At 39.8% G+C, this 19775-nt stretch overlaps 1 protein-coding gene across 1 annotated transcript; it reads right to left on the bottom strand.

The window, feature by feature from the left end:
• Positions 1-1715: 1715 nt before the first annotated feature.
• On the bottom strand, positions 1716-18973 carry shisal1b (shisa like 1b). The gene is made up of 4 exons (XM_054620154.1): positions 18880-18973; positions 14731-14947; positions 11389-11691; positions 1716-5051 (listed from the first exon to the last, which is right to left on the bottom strand). Coding segments are annotated over exons 1-4 (588 nt in total). The 5' UTR covers positions 18947-18973; the 3' UTR covers positions 1716-5050.
• Positions 18974-19775: the final 802 nt, after the last annotated feature.

Raw genomic sequence — 19775 nt, 5'->3', positions numbered from 1 at the left:
GGAAGAGCGTTGGTTACCGGCTTACTGGAAGAAGGAGGACACAGATGGAGTAAATAGAGAGTGAGCAAGCAGTTTGATAAGCAGAACCTCGACAGAATGATCGACAGAGGTGCGTGAAGGTTGGGTGAGTGTACAAGTCTGAGCTTATTAGGAAAGTGCGAAGGGACCTTGACAACGTGGTAACAAACTTCTTGGTTACCGTGCACCTTCGATGAAAGCGAGCAGCAGCAGGTGTCTGACACGGCCTGTCTTTCTCACCATCACCTCGTTGCTTTAATGATGTTCCGGCATCAGCAAGTTTTGGATGTGGCTCCGTCAGCCTGGGAAGGGTCACGGCTTTGAGGCCGCATGAATCATCTCTTGGTGTATTGATTAGTCAGAGAAAAGCAAACAGTTCATTCAGAGGCTTCTATAGCCCCGAAAACTCATTAAAGACAGTAAAAGGTAATCAGTCAAGTCAAAACACTGCTGAGAACATCAATACTAATAGACGTTTTCTTCCAATCAGTTGGTTAAAAAAATATTATGAGTCATTGTTTTTCTTTACCTCACATCAGACAAAACTAAGTGTGAGTGTTCAAAAATGATTTGAATTCCTCTAGGGATGCGGCGATACCATTTTTTTTTTCAGACCAAGTACAACTACTAACATTTGGGAACTCGCTGATACCGAGTACCAATATGAGTTCTTAATACAAATTACAGCGCTAATAATGGCTTTGACATTCGACTTTGTGTTTTCCTGTTGGCAGTAGGGATGTTATTTTTTGAAAGTTCAATAATTCAGCAAACCTTGACAAAGTATGCCGGGCAGTCACACATCTGACAAACTCGCAGCTAAAGCTCTTTATAAGATTTGGGAAATTTGCACTTCAGGATTCCAGCCAACCATTTTTCCCGAAAATATTACACAAGCATTACGTTTCCCAAAAACATCTGTCGGTCCACATTATCAAGGTGTTTTTCTCTGGTAACGGTTACATTTGAAACATGCTGTTTTAAATTATTAACAATGCAACATAAATCTAACCTCTGTCGTGTCCAAAAATGTAATAAGCATTCAAATAAAAATGAAGTGGTTAGGGTGAACGTGATATAAATCAGTTTGCTCTTACATTTATCCTTATCATATGATCAATACTAGGGGTGGCTCTGGCTCAGAAGGTAGATAGCGGGTCGTCCATTAATCACAAGGTTGGCAGTTCGAACCCCGGCTCCTCCGTTCTGCATGTTGAAGTGTTTTTAAGCAAGACACTAAACTCCAAGTTTGGTGTGTGAATGGGTGAATGAGAAGCGCTTTGGTCTTGTGAAGAAAAGCGATAACCTATATACATGCAGTCCATTTACCATTGACTGGGGCTTATTAGCTTTACACTGCGCTAAACAACATGCTCTTTTTAGAGTGTGTTTTTAAATTGTGTGCCAATACCCCAAAAAGCAGAATTAAAGTGCTGAAAAAATAAAGTTTAGTAAATTATTTGTGGTAAAGGACAAAATAAAATTGTTCTTTCTTTTTCTAACCAAAGTTTTCCATTGTAATTAAAAATGAACTCTATGATTCATGATATATTCAGTTATATTTTAGATTCTGATAACCTTTGTATTAACCTTTATCTGTTTCTGGCCTCCATAGTGGTTTAGCTTTGAAGGCTTAATGAAATAAAGCAGTATTTTCTTTCCAAAGAGCACCTGACGCAGAGGGATTTAAACACACTGGAAAAGATAAAACTTTATTTCTCCCTGTCGTGACGATACAAAGTCAACAAGTGCAATAACAATCCAACTGAAAACGGTACTGGTCATTCTATCTAGTAGTAAATTACATAGACAGAACTTTGTGCACATTATCATCACCACCACACCCAAAAAGTGAGGTATCAACCACTACAAAGCTTCTGTGTACAGGTGGGGTATTCAACTGTAAGGCAACTGTTACCATGACAACCTGACAGACTGAAACAGATGTGTGCTGAAACAGATGTGTGCTCTCTTCTTCTTTTTTTACATTATTATTTATTTATTTGGATAGAGGGTTGAGCTGATACGATTTACAGTACCACATCACACATCAGGCCAGAGTCACGACTGTTTTCAAACAAAACAGAAAACATCACAAAACCAAGTTGTAACATTTTAAGAAATGGGGGAAATAATCCAAATTTGACCCTGCTACTGCTTGTCAGAGGCAAAATTAAGTTTTTCTTTACTTTATTGTTAATGAGAACAGACCTCTTTTGCTTTATTACAGGTCAAAACACACAGCAAAAGCCCTGAAAAAATGACATTACCTTAAACGCATCAGATTTTTCCCACTTATAGAGCATTAAGGACTAATTAAATCCCCTTTGTGCTGCTGCACCTGTTTAAAAACTCCTCCCCTTTTTGCTGCTCCAGTTCACACTCTGGGAATAAGGAGGCAGCTAGGGAAAGAGAGCAGGAGAGTGTAATTTAGAACAACTGCAGATCCCTGGGCCAATTATTTCACTTGGACACATCCTATTTCTCTGCCCCTGAAAGCACAAGCCTGGACATGCAATTAAACTTTAGCCATTGAAATGGGAATTAACCTGCTCTGACAACTTAGCAAATGTAAATATTATTGCAGATAACTGAGGAAGAAGCCCAGCCCAGAGTTTTGTTCAGAGGATCCACTTAAACTTCATGATACAGAGAGGACAGATATGATGACAAGACCCCAGGTTTCATGGCCTGGCTAAAAGCCATGTCTGAGCAATTAGCGGTATTTCTTGTTAGCTTTCAGCGAGGACATTTGCTACGTTTGCACGGACCGGAGATTCTGTACGCACACAGGCTCGGCAGCTGCCAGAGTACCAGTTGCAGATGCGAGATTGGGACTGACACCTCTTTTCTGATGTACCTATCGATCATATACAGTCTGGCACCAACAGCTGCTTTGTCTGTTGCAGACTGTTGCAGAGAATTTATCTCAGTAGTTGAATCAGATTTTTGGCATGATGTCACTACTTTATCTTAAAACACGATGTTCGTAGAGCTAAGTCAATTTATCTATTAGTCCGACTAACTAAAACTTTTTGGTTGATTCATTTGTTTATGTAATTTTCATTCATTTCATTTTCATCATAAATCAATAATTTATTTCCAAGTTTACATTTATTTCACACGTGAAGATTTTATTATATGTTATATGTTATCATATATGATGGCATAACCGATTATCCTGGGTTTTGTACTGTTGGTTGAAAAAAACAAGCAATTTGAATACCTAGCTTGTGGCTGTCGGAAATTATAACATGTACTTTTCACTATATCCTGACATTTTATAGACCAGATGATAATGATGCAGGTCATCATTAGTTGCAGCTCTAATGTAGAAGTTTTTCTTTAAAAAGTGAATTTTTTCTCCTAACAACGCTGATACAGAAATTGCTGGAGGCCGTTTTCAATATGTGGTCATTATCCAGAAATGCTGTATGTCCATTTTAGTAACTTCACCTTCTTATTAAATGTAAGCTAAACTGAAAGCTCTGCTATTCCACCTCAATGATTACCCAACGCTCATTTGTCTGGTGCCTCTGACTTTTACATACCATGTCATCCGTCTGATTAAGCTACTTTACATTATTGCTGACAGTGAAAGGGGTTTTAATGTGTTTTTTTTATGTTTTTTATCATTTTCTATTATGGCTGATCACTTACAATCACTACCAATGTAGGAGAGAGCGCTCCTTATAAAGGAACCAAATGGATAATCATTTGCATCATATTGCTAATGGAGCTGTTTTTCAGGAAGCTCCGGTAATGAGGAAGGGCAAAAAAAAGTAAACGGATGAGGTTACCGAGGCAACTGTCTCACACTAACTTCATAAGTAATAGCCTCAAATGGGCTTGTAGGTGCGTAGCCAAGGATTGCGGTTATGTTTAACTTAGCATGAAGCTCTGTGCTGTTGTCAATGCGTCCCTGATCCTCATTATGTGTTTACATTAGGAGCAACAGAACAACAGGCTACAATTCATTTTTAATGGAAGCCGGCGACATGAGGCTACAGACTAACCCCTCCACACCTTGATGTTCTGTTCCATCTAAAAACAGAAGAAAACCTTTATTCACACTTCCACGGCAACGCTCCGACAACGTAACTGGCTACACCTGGCCATTTTGTAGCTTTGTCGCTCGTTTCGTGAACATAGCATTAATGTTTTGGCTGGATGACTTAAAAGTCAAGATTCCTTTCCTCAGCATTACTTAACAGAAAGAAAAAATCTTGATGACCTAATATAAAGCCTTTTGATCTACAGCAGTTTTATCTGTATGGCGTTGTGTCCTTGTCAGACACGTTATTATATAGAGAAATCCCTTGTTTTGCAGAGAGGAGATCTAAAACATTTCATACAAGATATTGTTTTCTCAACATGGCTGCAGATACATTTCTGTCTGGTTTCAGTAAGTAACAAAAACATTCTACTCTAAGTGAGATGCTCAGCATCAACCTAAGCTGTTACATGTTCCGAATGTTAACCACTCATATATTTCTCTGACTAGTTCACATAAATAAATCACCAAATAGATAACCCACCACTGTGTCTAACTGCTACTGAACACAAACTGACACAGCAGTGTAATAAACATTTTATATCTAGAAAGATGTTTTTTAAAAACAGGAAAGCCTCCTCGCCTGTAGAGTACAGTTTATCCAGTTCAGCTTGGATCTTTTTGGGATACTCCAGGTCTTGGCAGCCTTTTTCAGGGGATCACTGAACACCTGTGAGCTGTCGGATGTGTCACTCCTCTGCTGTGGCAGCAGCAGTACAGTCCTTTGTGTCTCCTGACAGCCATTGTTCAGAGGGTTTTTTCTAAATGCCATGTCGGCCTACTTCCGTCGTCGGTCCATGGGTGTTTTGTGCTCATTAGGAAGGGACAGTGGTCTCTTCTTACTACTACAGTATGGCTAGCCCACCACTGGTGTTTGTGTCTGTGGTCCAGGGAGGGGGCATCGATGGGTCTTCTCCTCTGTACCACGTAAGGAAACAAGGTGTTGCTACTCTTCAGTTTGTCCAATCGCAGAATCATTCTGTGGAGAGAGAAATGCAGAAATTTAGCATTATTGACAAAACAAATCTTATCATTACCACATGTTGTGTTTATCTCTCAGTTGTGGGAGTTGCTCAGTTCTCATGGAGATGTTATCATGTGACAGAATTTATGTTTCTCATTGGATGGTCTCTCGGTGTCGGATGCTGGGACCAGTTCTGGTTCTGTTTTTAGGCTTGTTTCTAGTTTTACCAGATCAGTTGTGTGGACAAGACAATGAATCTACACCGGAAACATACTTCACCCGCTAATCTGTGAACTAGAGGTCCTCTAAAGTCTAAAATGTTAGACCGGTGAGGTATAAGATATACATAAAGAAGATTTTCTAACCAATTTAATATGAGTTTGTTCCAGAATTCCTCTTCAAGAAAACCAAGCAAATTAATAACAAATGTGTTAGGATCATATACATTTACATACACATTTCAAAGATAACCTCTACAAAGGGATCAAACAGAGTGAAAACTTTAAGAAATTGAAGAAAAGAATGAGTTGTTTGGAAAAAATATCCTGTATCCTATTGAACAACAAGGACATGGCGTTTAGCTGCATGGCTGAAACTTTCTCAGATCCCGATGTGTGTGTGCTTAATGATCCACATTGATCTTTATATAGGCCTAATATTGGCTGGAGAATCAGCTCAAGGCCCGAAAACACAAAGACCAATAAAACTGCAGCTCTGCTTTTCAAAAAGCAATTAGATTTACAGAACTATTTTACGAGTCTGTAATTCTTGTAAATACTTTTGGCCCACCCCCACCTCTATGAGTCACATCCCAGCCATTTCTGCCACCCAAAATAATGCAACAACATTGTTGATGGGAAAATAAAAGTTTCCACTTGAAGGTTATTCTAATGAACTCTTGAGAAAATGACTTGAATGCAGTTTTCAGAAGTAAATGTATGACAGCAGATCTAATAAAAGATCACAAACACAGCCCCAAAAATAAAATAGCTGCTGCTCACTTGCTCATGGCGATGCCAAAAGTCATTCTACAACTCTCAAGGAGTAAACCTATTCTCCTGCTCTTTCCTTTTACCCCACAGCAGAACTCTGTGCCTGGCTGCCTTCGTAGCATCTATGATGTTAATTAACTCACACCACATGGAGGGTGTTGCTTTAATTGGACAAGGTCTTGGCATGCTGCTCTGTGGACAGACAAGCCAGGAATAATTTCCTAATGTACAATTCTATTATTACCACAGAAAGCCAACCAGTGAGTTCAAAGATGGACGTGAATATGCAGGAGACACAGCTAGGCTTTGATCATAAACTGACAGAAAAAACAAGATGTGAAATGTTGTTTTAGCTTCCAGAGTTGAGCCGTGTGGAGCTAACTGTGGCTACTGTGGCTCAGTGGTAGAGTGTGTCGTCCATCAATTAGAAGATCGATTTGTCGATTCCCTTGCTCCACTAGTCCATCTCATTGTGGTGTATGTTTGGGTTTGAATGTTAGTTAGTCCTTATGGGCAGGTTGCACCTTGTATGGTAGCCCCTGCTATCATACAAGGTGCATGGATGAATGGATGGATGTCACAATGAATGGATGTGAATGGGTGAATGACATGAAGTGTTGAAGTCATTTAGGTGGTCGGAAGACTAGAAAAGCACAAGTACGAGTCCATTTAATATTTACCAAGTGTCTTTTCTTTGGCAGACAGACCTGCAGGTGTTTGAGTGTTGGTGTTAGGATGGTTACCTACGTCCAAAGTGATGTTAAGCACAGACTTAGCGGAGTGATGGAGAGAGTTCGTTACTGGGTGATAAAAACACTGAGTCACTGAGGTTTGACTGAGAGACGCAGTGTTACGATTGCCTGTGAGTCCGGTGAATGTGGTGACAGATGCCACCTCACACAGACTTCTCCACCCATGGCTAAGCTCAGCTGGTCCAGTCAGCTACCAAGTTTGAGTGATTGGGTTGTTACTGGCACAAGGTGCCGCTGTTACTTTGTGCCAAGTGATTTATGAATCACCAAGTGACTCTTTGACGTGTTCTGTTGATGTGCAATGGTGCCATTTGATGTTGCCCAACATGTCATTTCTCCCACTTTTACATGTGGCACTTCTGGCGGATGCTCAGCACACATTAAACCAAGGTTGAGTCATCCATCCATCCATTAGTAATACCCACTAACCCTTAAGGGTCGTGGGGAGGCTAATTGTAAGAGAGGAGGGGTGCTCTGGACAGATCATATTTTAGATTTTCGACACCAAACTTGAGCAAAGAAGCGTCTTTAATCTTGATCGCACAGATATGTGTGCACGGCAAGTCTTGATCAGCACTGACTAAAGGCAAGACAAACTTATGTAAAATATATGCAATAAAGCCAGACTGAAATGACAGCAGCAGATCAGATAGTTCTTGCAGTTCTGAGAGAAGAGAGTGTCAGGCACACTACACAAGGAATGTAAAATGTTCTTCTGGTGTCAAGATATCCAGATGCTGCTGCTGCTCACAACTCCCACTAATTGCTAGAGGTGGACTACTGGGTAAAGAGGGTTGGCACAAACTGGGATACTGGCCAAAGTTTTAATGTCCTTTAATCTGCTCTGTACGAGGAGACGACCAATCAGGGCTTAAATGCTGCTGAGCACTTGATAGCGATAGAGCCGGAGCTTCCAGTTTAAAGGTGCATAGTGTAATGTCTATCCACATGCTTCAAAGAAATAGAGGGAGGCATTTCACCTCTATTACTGGGTCCATTCAATCTAAATGTACAGTCATCATTGTTACATTAAAAAAAGAAGCCATCTACTAATTAAAAGCAGGGAAAGAATACGACTTAATTACTGAAACTCTGCTGGGTCTAAACTGTAATGGTAGAAATAGAAAGTTTATATATAGGCAGATCCCTCAGGATAAAAACCCACGGTGCTGGGGTTTGCACTGGCTGAATTTGAGCTATGCCCACTCTCCTCCCGGCTAAACACATAGATACTAGACTTTAGTCACTTTAACTTGACACTAACTAGTAAGTTTGTCTTTAATTGCTCTTGTTCACTCTTAATACAAATAACATGTTTATATTTTGTTTTTACCAAATCAATATTTCAGGGTTTTTTTCCAAATTGGAGGAGCTATACTTCATAATCTTTCAACTGCAGGGGTTCCCCTGTGGTACAAATACCTCTTATCAATCATTGAGTGGGTTGTTGCTGCCATTATGTGTCACATTGCCACATCTGTTGTCATTTCCCACCTCATAAAGAAACAATGCATCTTCATAACAACTAACAATGAATGTCTATTAACTATTAACTATAATGTCTGGCTTGGCAGACCTGTTGTTTTTCTCTCGCCCGGATCCTCACATCACTCGATGAAGAATGACACCAACTTCCTTTTATTTGTTCAAACCGGCCTGAATACATGAATAGGAGATTTCACTAAAGGATATCCACTGAGGGAAAGCAAGTAACAGTTTTCCCAGGCCGCCCACAATGAACCCCCAGCAGATCTGCAGCAGTATATACCAGCCTGCTCACGTAGCGATATGGTAAAAAATATCCCCACACGCTGAATGCCAAGCTGCTCTATTCCTGAAGAAAAAGATCTCTCTATGTGGAGGAATAATCTGATAAATTGACTTTCTGTGAGGATTGCTCCGATGCACTGGTGACGATTTGTGCTGGATTCCTGAGTTGCTGTGCGACTGGGTTGTTTTTAGATGCTGCTGCGCCAGTTCCGGGACATGACCCAATCTCTGTTTGTTTACATTTGGCCAACAGATGTTCAACCAACTGCACCCAGTTTTCTGAGAGACATGACCCCATAACTTCTCTGGAGATATAGTTCTGTATTCCCGCGAATAAACAATGGGCCTTCTGATGATGCACTGTGTGGTGTACATACAGTATGTGGTTCGATACCCAGCTTCGGCAGTCGATGTGTCCTTGGGCAAGACACTTAACCCCAAGTTGCTCCCGAAGGCTTGCCATCTGGATGTTGCATGAATGTTAGTTAGAGTCTGATGGTGGCACCTTGCATGGTAGCCTGTCATCAGTGTGTGAATGGGTGAATGATATGTAATATACTACTGACTGTAAGTCGCTTTGGATAAAAGCGTCTGCTAAATGACTGTAATGTAATGTAATGTAATGTATCAGCCGTGGTTACTTAACACATTTAACAAAACGTGCAAGCATTGTCTAGATTGGGAGAAGTGCTTTACTGTGTTAAACTGCAAACAGGCTATTCTAACTGAATTTAGCTCCCAGCATCTGTCACTTTTTTTTTACGAATTTGAGTGATTATCTAAGAATATTTGTAGCTCCTTGTAAGAACTGACCCTATTTATTAAAAAGTGACTACACTTTATTCCACACTATCAATCCTGAAGCTTTTCCCCTTAAGAACTTATTACATATTCTTATTTTAGGCCCACTTTGTCAATCCGTATTTTGCTGCGGTTTCAAACACCTTTTTATAGACAGCGTCTGGCTTAAAGCTGGAGAGCTGCCAGATCAGGTCAACCTTGTACGTCTAAGATTGATGAGTCCTATCATATCGTATTGGCTTCATGTCTAATGAGGAGGCTCTGTGGGTATGTCTAGTGTTAGCTAACCATGTTTCCACCAGCAAAGCAGCCCTAGGATCCTTCTGTAGCACCATTCTCCCCTATCTATGGCTCACACAGGCCACGCTGCTTTCTAAAAGCCATTTGTCAAACCTCCGCCCACATTAAATTATCATGACCCAAGAGAGATATCTACCTCTGGCGAGAGACTCTGAGCCCCAGTCAGACAGATAGGTTGCACAGTGTCGGAAACGCAGAACTTCATGAAAAATGGACTGCACAGAAATGTGGGTTTGTTCAGACTGTGCTCTATGAATATGTAGCTTTATTTTGAAAGTCTGAGCAATGGCTACCAAAAGAAGAATAAATTCCCCGTGGCTGTTATGTGTTACAGTTCACTCCGGGCATCGTAAATCATCTTGTATGTTCTAACAACAGTCACACGCTGCCCAACACACCTTGAGACTCCTGTGACTGCTCTCAAAGGTACTAAAAAGATGTAGTGAAAGGACAGCAGATGGTGTTTTTCCACAGGAACTCCTTGAAAGTTCTCTTATGTGACTCAGAGTCGAATGATTCAGGTTAAATAAGAGTTAGGGGCCTTGGGCGGGCAGTGCAGCTTTCACATTATGCTATGCTCTTCTATTCATTAATAATAAAAGCTCCCTAACGAGTCTTTGGTCAGACTTAAAACCCAAATTTCTATCTTACAAAAGAAGCTTATGTTGAGACAGAGTTAAGCTACTGTATTTTGAGATGGAAAACAAATACAGATCTGATGCTTTGCAGACAATTATAGATAAGTGAGGCAGAGGCAGAGCAGGGCAGAGCAGGGCAGAATTCTTAAAACAGATAGAATCTGTAATGCTTAGTCAGAGGAAAACCAAACATTTAAATAACTGAATTTGTTACCAGTTATTTTGCTATGATTCTGACAGGGACACAGTGAGCATTATCATTGGTAGGCAGTAATCATGTGTGTTTGGGTTCAGTGTGTATCTTTTTGTGCGCACTGCACTCTTAATAAGGAATGCAAGTAAACAGGGAGCCTGATGTTTGAGCTTCCTCCCTGTTGGCTTGGGAAAAGTATGCTAGAAATGCTCTTATTTGTCCTGCTGGAAACACTGTCTCATTTCCATGTTGCTCTCTTTACGTGACAAAACACAGAGTACAAAGAAAAACAGACAGACAAGAAAATGAAACACAGAGAGAACCTGTGTGTAAAAAAATGCAGTACAAGAACATTTCTTAAAGGGACATTTGACATTTTTTCTTAGCATCTTTTTTAGCATCTGTTACACTTTGACAAACAACAGGCTGCTCTATAATATGCTCATTAGTGTAGAACAAATCAAGTCTTCACTTTGCTTTGTGTGTGTGTGGAGAGGCATCATTGCTTACCGCCTGGGGAAACACTGTTATTTACTTTATTTACTTAATTTTGTAATTCTATTTTTCCATAGATTCCTACGGTTAGATGGTGTCCTATTGGGCTTTCTGAAATAAAATTGATTTGACCATAATTACATAAAATATAGCTGCATCATCAGATTGTCCAATGCTCTGATCTACAATCCCATTAGTCTTTTCCAGCTTCCTGTATGTGATGTATAAATTATTATTTGCACACTGCCAGCGCTCCCATTGAGATATTTCCATTAAGACACCAGCTGTGGTTACCCAGGTGATTTGTGCCGTTAATCTTACTTCACGTTATGCTGATTCTTGCAGCTTTACAGTGAGACATGAGTGCCAAACTGCGAGTTGGCGGTCGTCATGTGACGGACGGTGACTCACCATGCGGTGGATGTGTTGTAGGGAAGGAGAGTCGGGCTGTGGCTCTCCCCTCTGAGGCTGTGTCTGGGCTGGTAGTGGCCGGGGACCATGGGCTGGGCTGGAGGCTGGGCTTCGCTCTCCTCTGGCATTGACCTGTGCCACTGACTGCGAGCCTTCTTCAGCCAGCGTCCTCCTAGACCCCATTTCTCCAGGTAGACCCGGCACAGCTCGTAGTTGATGGCTGAGTAGTAGAGGAAGTCCAGCGCCAGCAGCACAATGACGAAGAAGCCGTAGATCCAGACGCCGACCAGGGCTGTATAATTACTGCGTGAGAGACAGACTGAGTATTACTCACATGCTGCAGAGATGCCATCCAGATACCCTTCAGCTGGGCCCTTAAATCCCAGCTATGATAGAGCTGCCAGGTGTGAATGTTTTTCTGTTCATGTGGCAAGACCAAGACACTCATCAATTCCTCCCTAGATAAAATCTGGTTAAATAAACAAAAAAATAAAGTATAAGAAGCCCTCCATCTGTTCCATTTGCGGCTTCTTAAATTCTACAACACACTTCATAAACACAATACACATTTTAATCCATTTGCTCCTCACTCGTGCCTCTGAAAATCTGTGCTCCTACTTTTTTACTTTCATACATTTTCTTCATGTACTACATGATCCAGCTGGATTTAATGTGGCACTTTTGAACTTTCGTTAAGCCCACCCACATCCTTAAAGTACAGCAAGGTAAATGCGCAAAAATAGCTCCCTGAGAAAGTTGAGGGGCAGCATTTCTTTTTGCCAAAACAGGGATACTAAATATCTGGGTGCAATGTCTTTGTTTCTATGCCACTGAGGACATTTAGTTGGGGAATATCACATAAATTGAAAGTGATTCAGTCCTATTAGGATGATTCTATTGTACAGAGTGAAAAAGTATCATTATGACAGAGACGAGGCAGGATATTACCTCAAAATAGATTTATTTGGAGGGAAACCCATCTTTTATGTCATTTTGGCACACTTTGCAATTTGTTTGTCTGCATTGATTAAAGCCCTCACAAAAACAATGATGCCCAAGAGCTTTCAGTTCAGTTGATCAAGTGAATTCACTTCTGTCTGAAAACGATGTGGCCTTGGGATATTTATCTGAATAAATGGCATTAAAAAGGAACATCTGTCAGGCAGGCGAATGCCACTACTGCACTCAAATCTAATCGTGTCCTTAACTGCAATTCCCTTTCTTCACCTCTGTGTTTGAGACACTTATCTACAATTTAGTTTGTGTTTCTGCTCAGATAATTTGTGGGGGCAACAGGCTATATTTGAGTCGACCTGGAGGTGAGCAAACAACAATATGTGCACGTTCCTTGGAGAGATTGATCATGACCACACAGCTGAAAGAAATGTTATTCAATATGCAACACGGCAAGGAAAGCAGAAGCAATTGATTATCTGTCAAAGATTTCTTGCATTTCCTGTTGGTTTTCTCAAATTGTATTCTCAGATGACCCTTCTGCGCTGAATCTATTCAGACTCTGCATCATTCCAGCTACTCTGCAAACTACATGGTGAGCTATATGCTACAGAGCACTGACTCGTGAAACCCTCAGAGGACAGGACCTTGAACTGCAGTAAATCTCAACCTATATTACCATTTTCTCCGTGCAGTGTGAGTAGATGGCAGAATTATGGCCCGCTTAACTCGCTTGGCCAGTGGTAAATATCAAACCCACAGTTCCTATCGCCCAGTGATCGAGGATGAAAGAGTGGCCAAAGAGGCCATCTGACACTAAAATGAAATATCATGACCTGCTGCAGGGCAGTGTGAACCACCCGGGGCAGAGGCATGCTGGGAGGGCATTAGTACAGAGAGCTGAGAGCTCCCACAGAAGAAGAGGCTCGTTTTTCTGTGTCCCTCACTCAGCTGAAATCTGTTTATACTGCAACAAATGAATGTGTTATCAGGTGTATTTGTAGTCTGTTTCATAAATTGGTACATGTAATGTAGTTTACTATTAATAATACTAAAAAGGTACTATAATTCTTGCATCTGTACTTCTTTATGATAGGATACCATAGTGATACTTGATATAATAGCCAGCACTCAACACCTGCCTTTGTGAGCTATTGCGTGGAGGCGTCCCACTCACAACACAACTGCTTTCAGCATCTGCTCTGCTCTGTGGTGATTTTGAACGCCTCTGTAGGTGTTGATCAATGTCAACGAACCATCTGAGTAAGAGGCAAACGGTGTCAATGAGCGCAATACTGTCGAGGGAGCGAAGCGTTAGTGAGCAAGCAGACTATGACCAGCTGTTTTCATCGGATCTGAGGAAATGTCATCTCTGTTTGTTCCACCATAGCTGTTCCCATAAAACTCCACTCAAGATTCAGCACAACCTATTTTTTCCTAATTACCTCCGCCGAGCCAAGGAGGTTATGTATTGGTCCCGTTTGTTTGTGTTTTGCAGCATAACTCAAAAACTACTAAACAGATTCCAATGTAATATTGGTGGGAAGTTCCATCATGGCCCAAAGAAGAACTGATTAGCTTTTGATGTGGAGAGCACCACAATTTGACCATGAATAAAGCACTCAATATTTCAGCTCACTGCTCCTGAACAAGAGGCATACAAGTCGATATCCTTCTTTATTTCTGGACTGCTTTACAGCAGTAATAATTTGTTGATTGACAGAAAAAAAACTAAATTTGATAATAGATCACACATTTTTCATACAAAAATTTGAAAAAATACCAAAGATTCTCTACTCTTTGGGCTCATGGGCTTGTACCTGCTAGACCCGTTTCGTAATCCACCCATGGATTTAATTATTCTCCAACATCAACATAACTGACTTTCCATCATCATGTATTTTGACTGAAAATTTTCAAAAAAATTCTGTTATTACAGTAACAAATTTAGATTAGCAGCATGGCAAAGACATGCACTCTATGAGGGCGTTCTAGGTCACAATGAAAATGTCAAGTTCAAATTTAAACTCATTAGTAATTAATTAACTTGATGTGTGTGAATTTCACAGTGTTTACTCATTGACACAGTGTTTACCTTTAGGGACCGCTAGGTAAACTACTTCAATAAGTCTGTTGCCCAGTCTTTAACTTTTGAATTTGAACAGGTAATTACAGTTTAGAAATGTATTTTTACCCAGAAGCCCGAGTGCCGAGAGCATTATGACTTATTTTGTAGTATCATTATCAGGGCTACAACCCCTGGTGAATAGAAAAAAAAAAAAATTCTACATTATGTGTTGCTGGAGAACGGAAATTACTGGTACTGGTACAGATTCAGGTCAAATAGGGTCAAATGGCAGGTGTGATTATTTTATTTTTTTTACTTACTTGTGTGCATAACCATCTGAGGCGTTGGTGAGGTTGATCAGCATGACCATCTGGAACTCTGTTTCGTTGCAGCAGTATTTGAAGGCGGTGTTATTGTGGTGGCAGCAGAACATGTAGGTCTTGTTGCTGTCTGAGAGGCGAGGGCAGTGAAAGCCGAAGTGGTAACCCCCTTTGTGGTCGGAGTAGGGTTCACATACTCGGTAGTGAGCCGAGAGGGCTGCAGTTTTGTGGGAGACAGAATTTATGTAAAATTGATGTTAAATTGACTCAGAAATGTCAGACAGGAAGTATTTAAGTATAGCAGGAGACAAACAAACAAACACTCAGTGAAAGGTGACTCATGACCTTTGAGATGGAATTTGTATTTGTCTTCCTTAATGACAACCTCTTATTAGAAGCATGATGAAAACAGCTCTCAAGAAAACATCTTTCAAACTTCAGCAGCCAAACTACAAGATAGGGAAGCACTAATACCAATAACAAATATTGGGCCCATACTTTCCCAAATAGCTGGATCTGGTATCGTGACAATGGGGCTGATCTATGTTGTAAATTCTATGTTGACTTTAACTTATGACAAAGCTGTTTATGCATTAAAAAGTACTTGTAATTCATGTTGATTTAGATAAATCTTACAACAGCAACTCTTAACCAAGTTGATTGTGAACGAATTATTATTATTATTATTATTATTATTATTATTATTATTAATGTATTTAATAATAACAATTCAGTAAATTAATATTTATTTGTTAAAAAATGTACAGCTTATTCATTACATCAGTATCAGACACTCGGTATCTACTGTTACTCAAAGCCAAGGTAATGGTAACGTTATAGGGACTAAAAAAGCTGGATTGGCGCATCTAAATAAAGTAGTGAATGCTTTTTGTTTTCTTTTGAAGCCTCAAAAAAGACATGACTGGAGATGCCTGTATTAATAATGGTGTAGAACAAGGAAGAGAAAAACAAAAAGTGTATTAGCAATTCCAATCCAATAGAACACACCACCTTAAGTATACAGACTTTGATGCAAAAGCTTATCAGCGCAAAAACATACAGTACATCTGATATATTAGGTCATTACGTAAACATACTAGTGTGAGTGCTTCTGGATGGAGACACCAAATATGCTCCTCAGACCGGTTACATCATTTGTTATATCAGTTCTTCTTCTTTTTGGCAGCTGGAGTCATACGAGCTGATAAGAGGACCAAGTTTATTATTGAGTAATGCAAAAGATATTTGGTACAAAAGTACTGTGGCTCGTTAACATCCATCATATATCTGAAGCTGTGCAATGAAGTCCGTACGGCTATGGGAGACGATAAATCTGTGCATCCTTGCTGGCACAAAAGGGAAAAAAGCATTATTGTTTTTGTTATAGAATCTGGCAGTTCACTTCAGCAGCAGCTGAGACTCCATATGATGAAAATAAATCACCAATTTGTCAGAGAAGTTAACCAGATATGATTTCAGTCAGTTTATGGGGCTGATGAGAGTTACTGCAATGCACATCACTATGGTCCAGGACAAACCCACCTGCTCAATGCCTTCATAACAAATCAGTATCACATTTTTAGCATCTTCACTTTCTATTACTCGTAATAAGACCAAGAATGAATGCTCTAGTTTGCCTGGGGACAGACCGCGTAACCTGAATAGTAGTTATGTAGAAACTGCCCAAAATATGTGTTTGTTATTTCATTTTATTTACCCATTATTAAATAAGGAAAGCCTCCTTGAAATTTTAAATATTTTCATAAGTTTTCTGGCTAAGATTGTCAACAATAACAGAGAAATGAGACAGATAACATATAACAATGCCACAAATCACAGTAATGTGATTATTTTGGTTGTTTCACCATAGAAACCACTTTAAAAGCACGTTTCAAACAACCCAAGAGTTGTCTTAACCAAAAATATAAATAAGGACAATCTAAAACAAGAACTTCTAAAATACTCTTGAATATTTGCAGCCAAAAATATGACCAATATCTGTACTGTAGGAGACATTTTTACTATTGAAAAATAAACTTCTCTGCTCTCTCTTATCACTATGTTATGGTGACACTGTTTTTAAATAACTGTAAAAATATATCTATCTATATAGGATTTCCGGGTGCCAAATCAGCACGGCTGATATATCAGTCTGGCTCTACTTATGTACATCATTTGACAATTTTGTAATAAATTAGCCTCTTTGATTTCTTTTGCTTCATCATTCTCCTTCTAAGCATGAATTCAATCATGCAATTGCATGTGAAGTCCATCCAGATTAGTTCTATTGTAACTCATTTGTCTTTATCTTGTATGTTTCCTTTCATCAGTGCAGCCTACAAATCTGGCAGTAAAAGTGTTGTTGGTTGTGATTTGGTTCAATGTCCACTTATGCTGCGGGCTGATAGAAGTCTCTCAGTAATCTCAGCCAGCAATAGATCAGCATTTGAAAGGAGACAGCTCTTTCAGGTTATAATGAGCTCTGCGTGGACGGCCATCTTCCCTTTAACAACCCGAAAGCAGAACATGGGATGAAGTGAAGCGGTGCCAGATTAGAGGTGAAGGGCGGTTTAGATAAAATTCTTCATTTGACCTTTGCATTGACTGTACCATGGATCTGAAATCAACTCATGATATCCCATAACACCTTGCACGTAAAGGAGGGGTCATTAGTTTGTAGTTGCATGAACTGGCAATAAGGAAACATCGGATGTGGACCATAAAGGACTTTTAACGACGCAAGACTTTAAAGGTTTGTAAAGAGACGAGTGCAGGGGAAGTCTCCGGCTGCTCAAATGAACAACAGCTGGTTCTGGAAACCATACAGTTGTAAACACACCCACCTGTTTAATTTCATTAACACCTCTTGAAATTTAGGATACAGCTAACAGCTTGGCTCTAGCGTTGCAGTATGTTTACAATCTGCGGTCTGAAAACTGCCATAGCGTTCTCTCTCATTCGCTAACCACGAGCAACATCTGAGCATCAGTCGGTGCTCAGACATCATATTTATTTATTTATGGCTACACTCAGACCAGCAGTTTGTCATCTTTTATCTGAAACAACATACTACATGCCATCAGTTTATCAATAGAACACCAACAATTTTGGATATAAATCAATCATTTATCAGGCAAAAATGCAATTAATTTGCTAGTTCTAGCTTTTCAATGGTCATTTTTTATCATTCTAAATTGAATATCACTTAGCTTTGACCGTGGGTAACTTTAGGACACGTTAATGTTAATTTATCGTTATTTATGTTGACAAAAAAAAGGATAAAAAAATAGTTGCAGCCCTACTATTAATATCACCTGGCTATACAATCATTGATTAAATTCAAACTATTTTAGAGAATAAAATAAATTATTAACAATGTGATTATTCTTTATAAAGACAAATTGTCTTCTTTAAGTTATACGTTAGATGTAAATTCACTCTATTATAACCGTCAAGTCTGCTTTTAAATCTACAGTGTCCATTGCACTGGCTTTTAAGTGTTTGAGTTAAAAAGTCGTTAACATCAGTTACACTCACTCTGATGATTATTATGGGTTTTCCATTTATTCCAACCTGCTCGGTGCTCCTGTTACTGCAGCAGCTCATTTCTTTCTCCATCCTCCTCTTGCCCTATTTTGTCATTTCAGAAGTTGAGTTGGCATCTTTTCCCTTGTGCATAATGTATATCCCATATCTAAAAGAGATATGTGTTGGCTGGGTTCTAATCTTTGTATCTTTTGGGGTTATAATGTGCTCTCTTCACAGTTTTTACGCTCTATGTCCTCATATAGAGAGCAGCCTGAGGTTCAGAGCTTTGCCTGCCAAGTGCACTTTGGCAAGAAGTGTTTTTTTTAGTCCCCTTGATGTTGAGTGTCTTGACTTAACTTCTGGCCATCAGATGTCAACATTTATCTCTTTCTACCCATAAAAACTCTGTCTTTTGGGATTGTTTCCTGTATTTAGTTCATGGTACTAGAGGCTCACTCAGTAAAGGATTGAGACACACATTTATAAGCGTCCAAAGTTTATAGAAACCATTCTTACGTGGCCTATATAATATGAGAACACCATGAAAGGCTCCTATATTGACATAAATATGAACTTTGAAGGAACAGACTGACTGATAAACAAACACTAAACTTTACAGACCTGCCGTGGACAGCAAGAGGAAGATGACCGTCAGGACATTGAAGGACTGCCAGCTGGTGACAGTCATCTTCTCGTCCTCATGTGGGAAGAAGGGAGGGAGCGAGAGGTAGGGAAGGATGGAGGGATGGAGGGGGGGGGGGTGACTCTGCTCTAGCTGGGCGTGGGCATCCTCTGCTTGTTGACAGCTCCTCTCACATGGCTGCTGCTGGGCGGCAGGACTCCTGATGGGAACAAGACAAACAGAGAGGGGAAAGATTAAGAGATCTGATTTGTATTTCTGGAAGCTCCACCCTACCGCGTGGACAGCTTGTCTGGCAGTGAGCTCCCATGATGCCTTCCCAAATCTGTCCTCAGGTTTATATAATAGGACAGCTTGGGCATCAATTATGATTGAAATTGGCACTCTGGGCGAAATGTGAGAACAGTTTTTCTGCTTTTGACAGGAGAAATGTTAGCACTTGATGCTATCATTTCACAAGATTGGAGCACATCTTATACATGTTTTATTGAGGCAAAAATTAGGAATTGTAAGTCAATGAGCTGAAACACTTTGATTAATTGATTTAGTGGACTGACTTAAAGTTGATTGGCAACTACTTGATAATCGATTCATGTTTTTGTTGTTTTTCAAACATTTGATAATAAGAATCATTTTTACTTTAATTCACAAGTCCAAAAAGTTTGTAATTTGGCATTAATTTTAGGAAAAATAGCAGCAACTGCTCTTCCAAAGCAGGTAATATGATCATGCAAAAATAGGAAATCTGCCTTCAAAGAAGTTTGGAATCAACAAATGGAGAATTATTTATTATTAATGAACATTAACTGTTTAAAGTCCTGGAAATTCCAGACCCATACAATTAAACATAACGATTAGTTGAAGCTCTAATTAGGCA

The sequence above is a fragment of the Anoplopoma fimbria genome, chromosome 19 (assembly GCF_027596085.1).
Source record: "Anoplopoma fimbria isolate UVic2021 breed Golden Eagle Sablefish chromosome 19, Afim_UVic_2022, whole genome shotgun sequence".
Taxonomy (NCBI): domain Eukaryota; kingdom Metazoa; phylum Chordata; class Actinopteri; order Perciformes; family Anoplopomatidae; genus Anoplopoma; species Anoplopoma fimbria.
Note: the sequence above shows the minus strand (reverse complement) of the source record. Positions and strands in the feature narration are given on the sequence as shown.

Coding starts and splice junctions, on each gene's coding strand:
- shisal1b (XM_054620154.1), bottom strand. CDS start 18,946: ATGACTGTCACCAGCTGGCAGTCCTTCAATGTCCTGACGGTCATCTTC. Junction 14,948..18,879: donor CCTCTTGCTGTCCACGGCAG/GTCTGTAAAGTT, acceptor ACAAAACTGCAG/CCCTCTCGGCTCACTACCGA. Junction 11,692..14,730: donor TCAGATGGTTATGCACACAA/GTAAGTAAAAAA, acceptor TCTCTCACGCAG/TAATTATACAGCCCTGGTCG.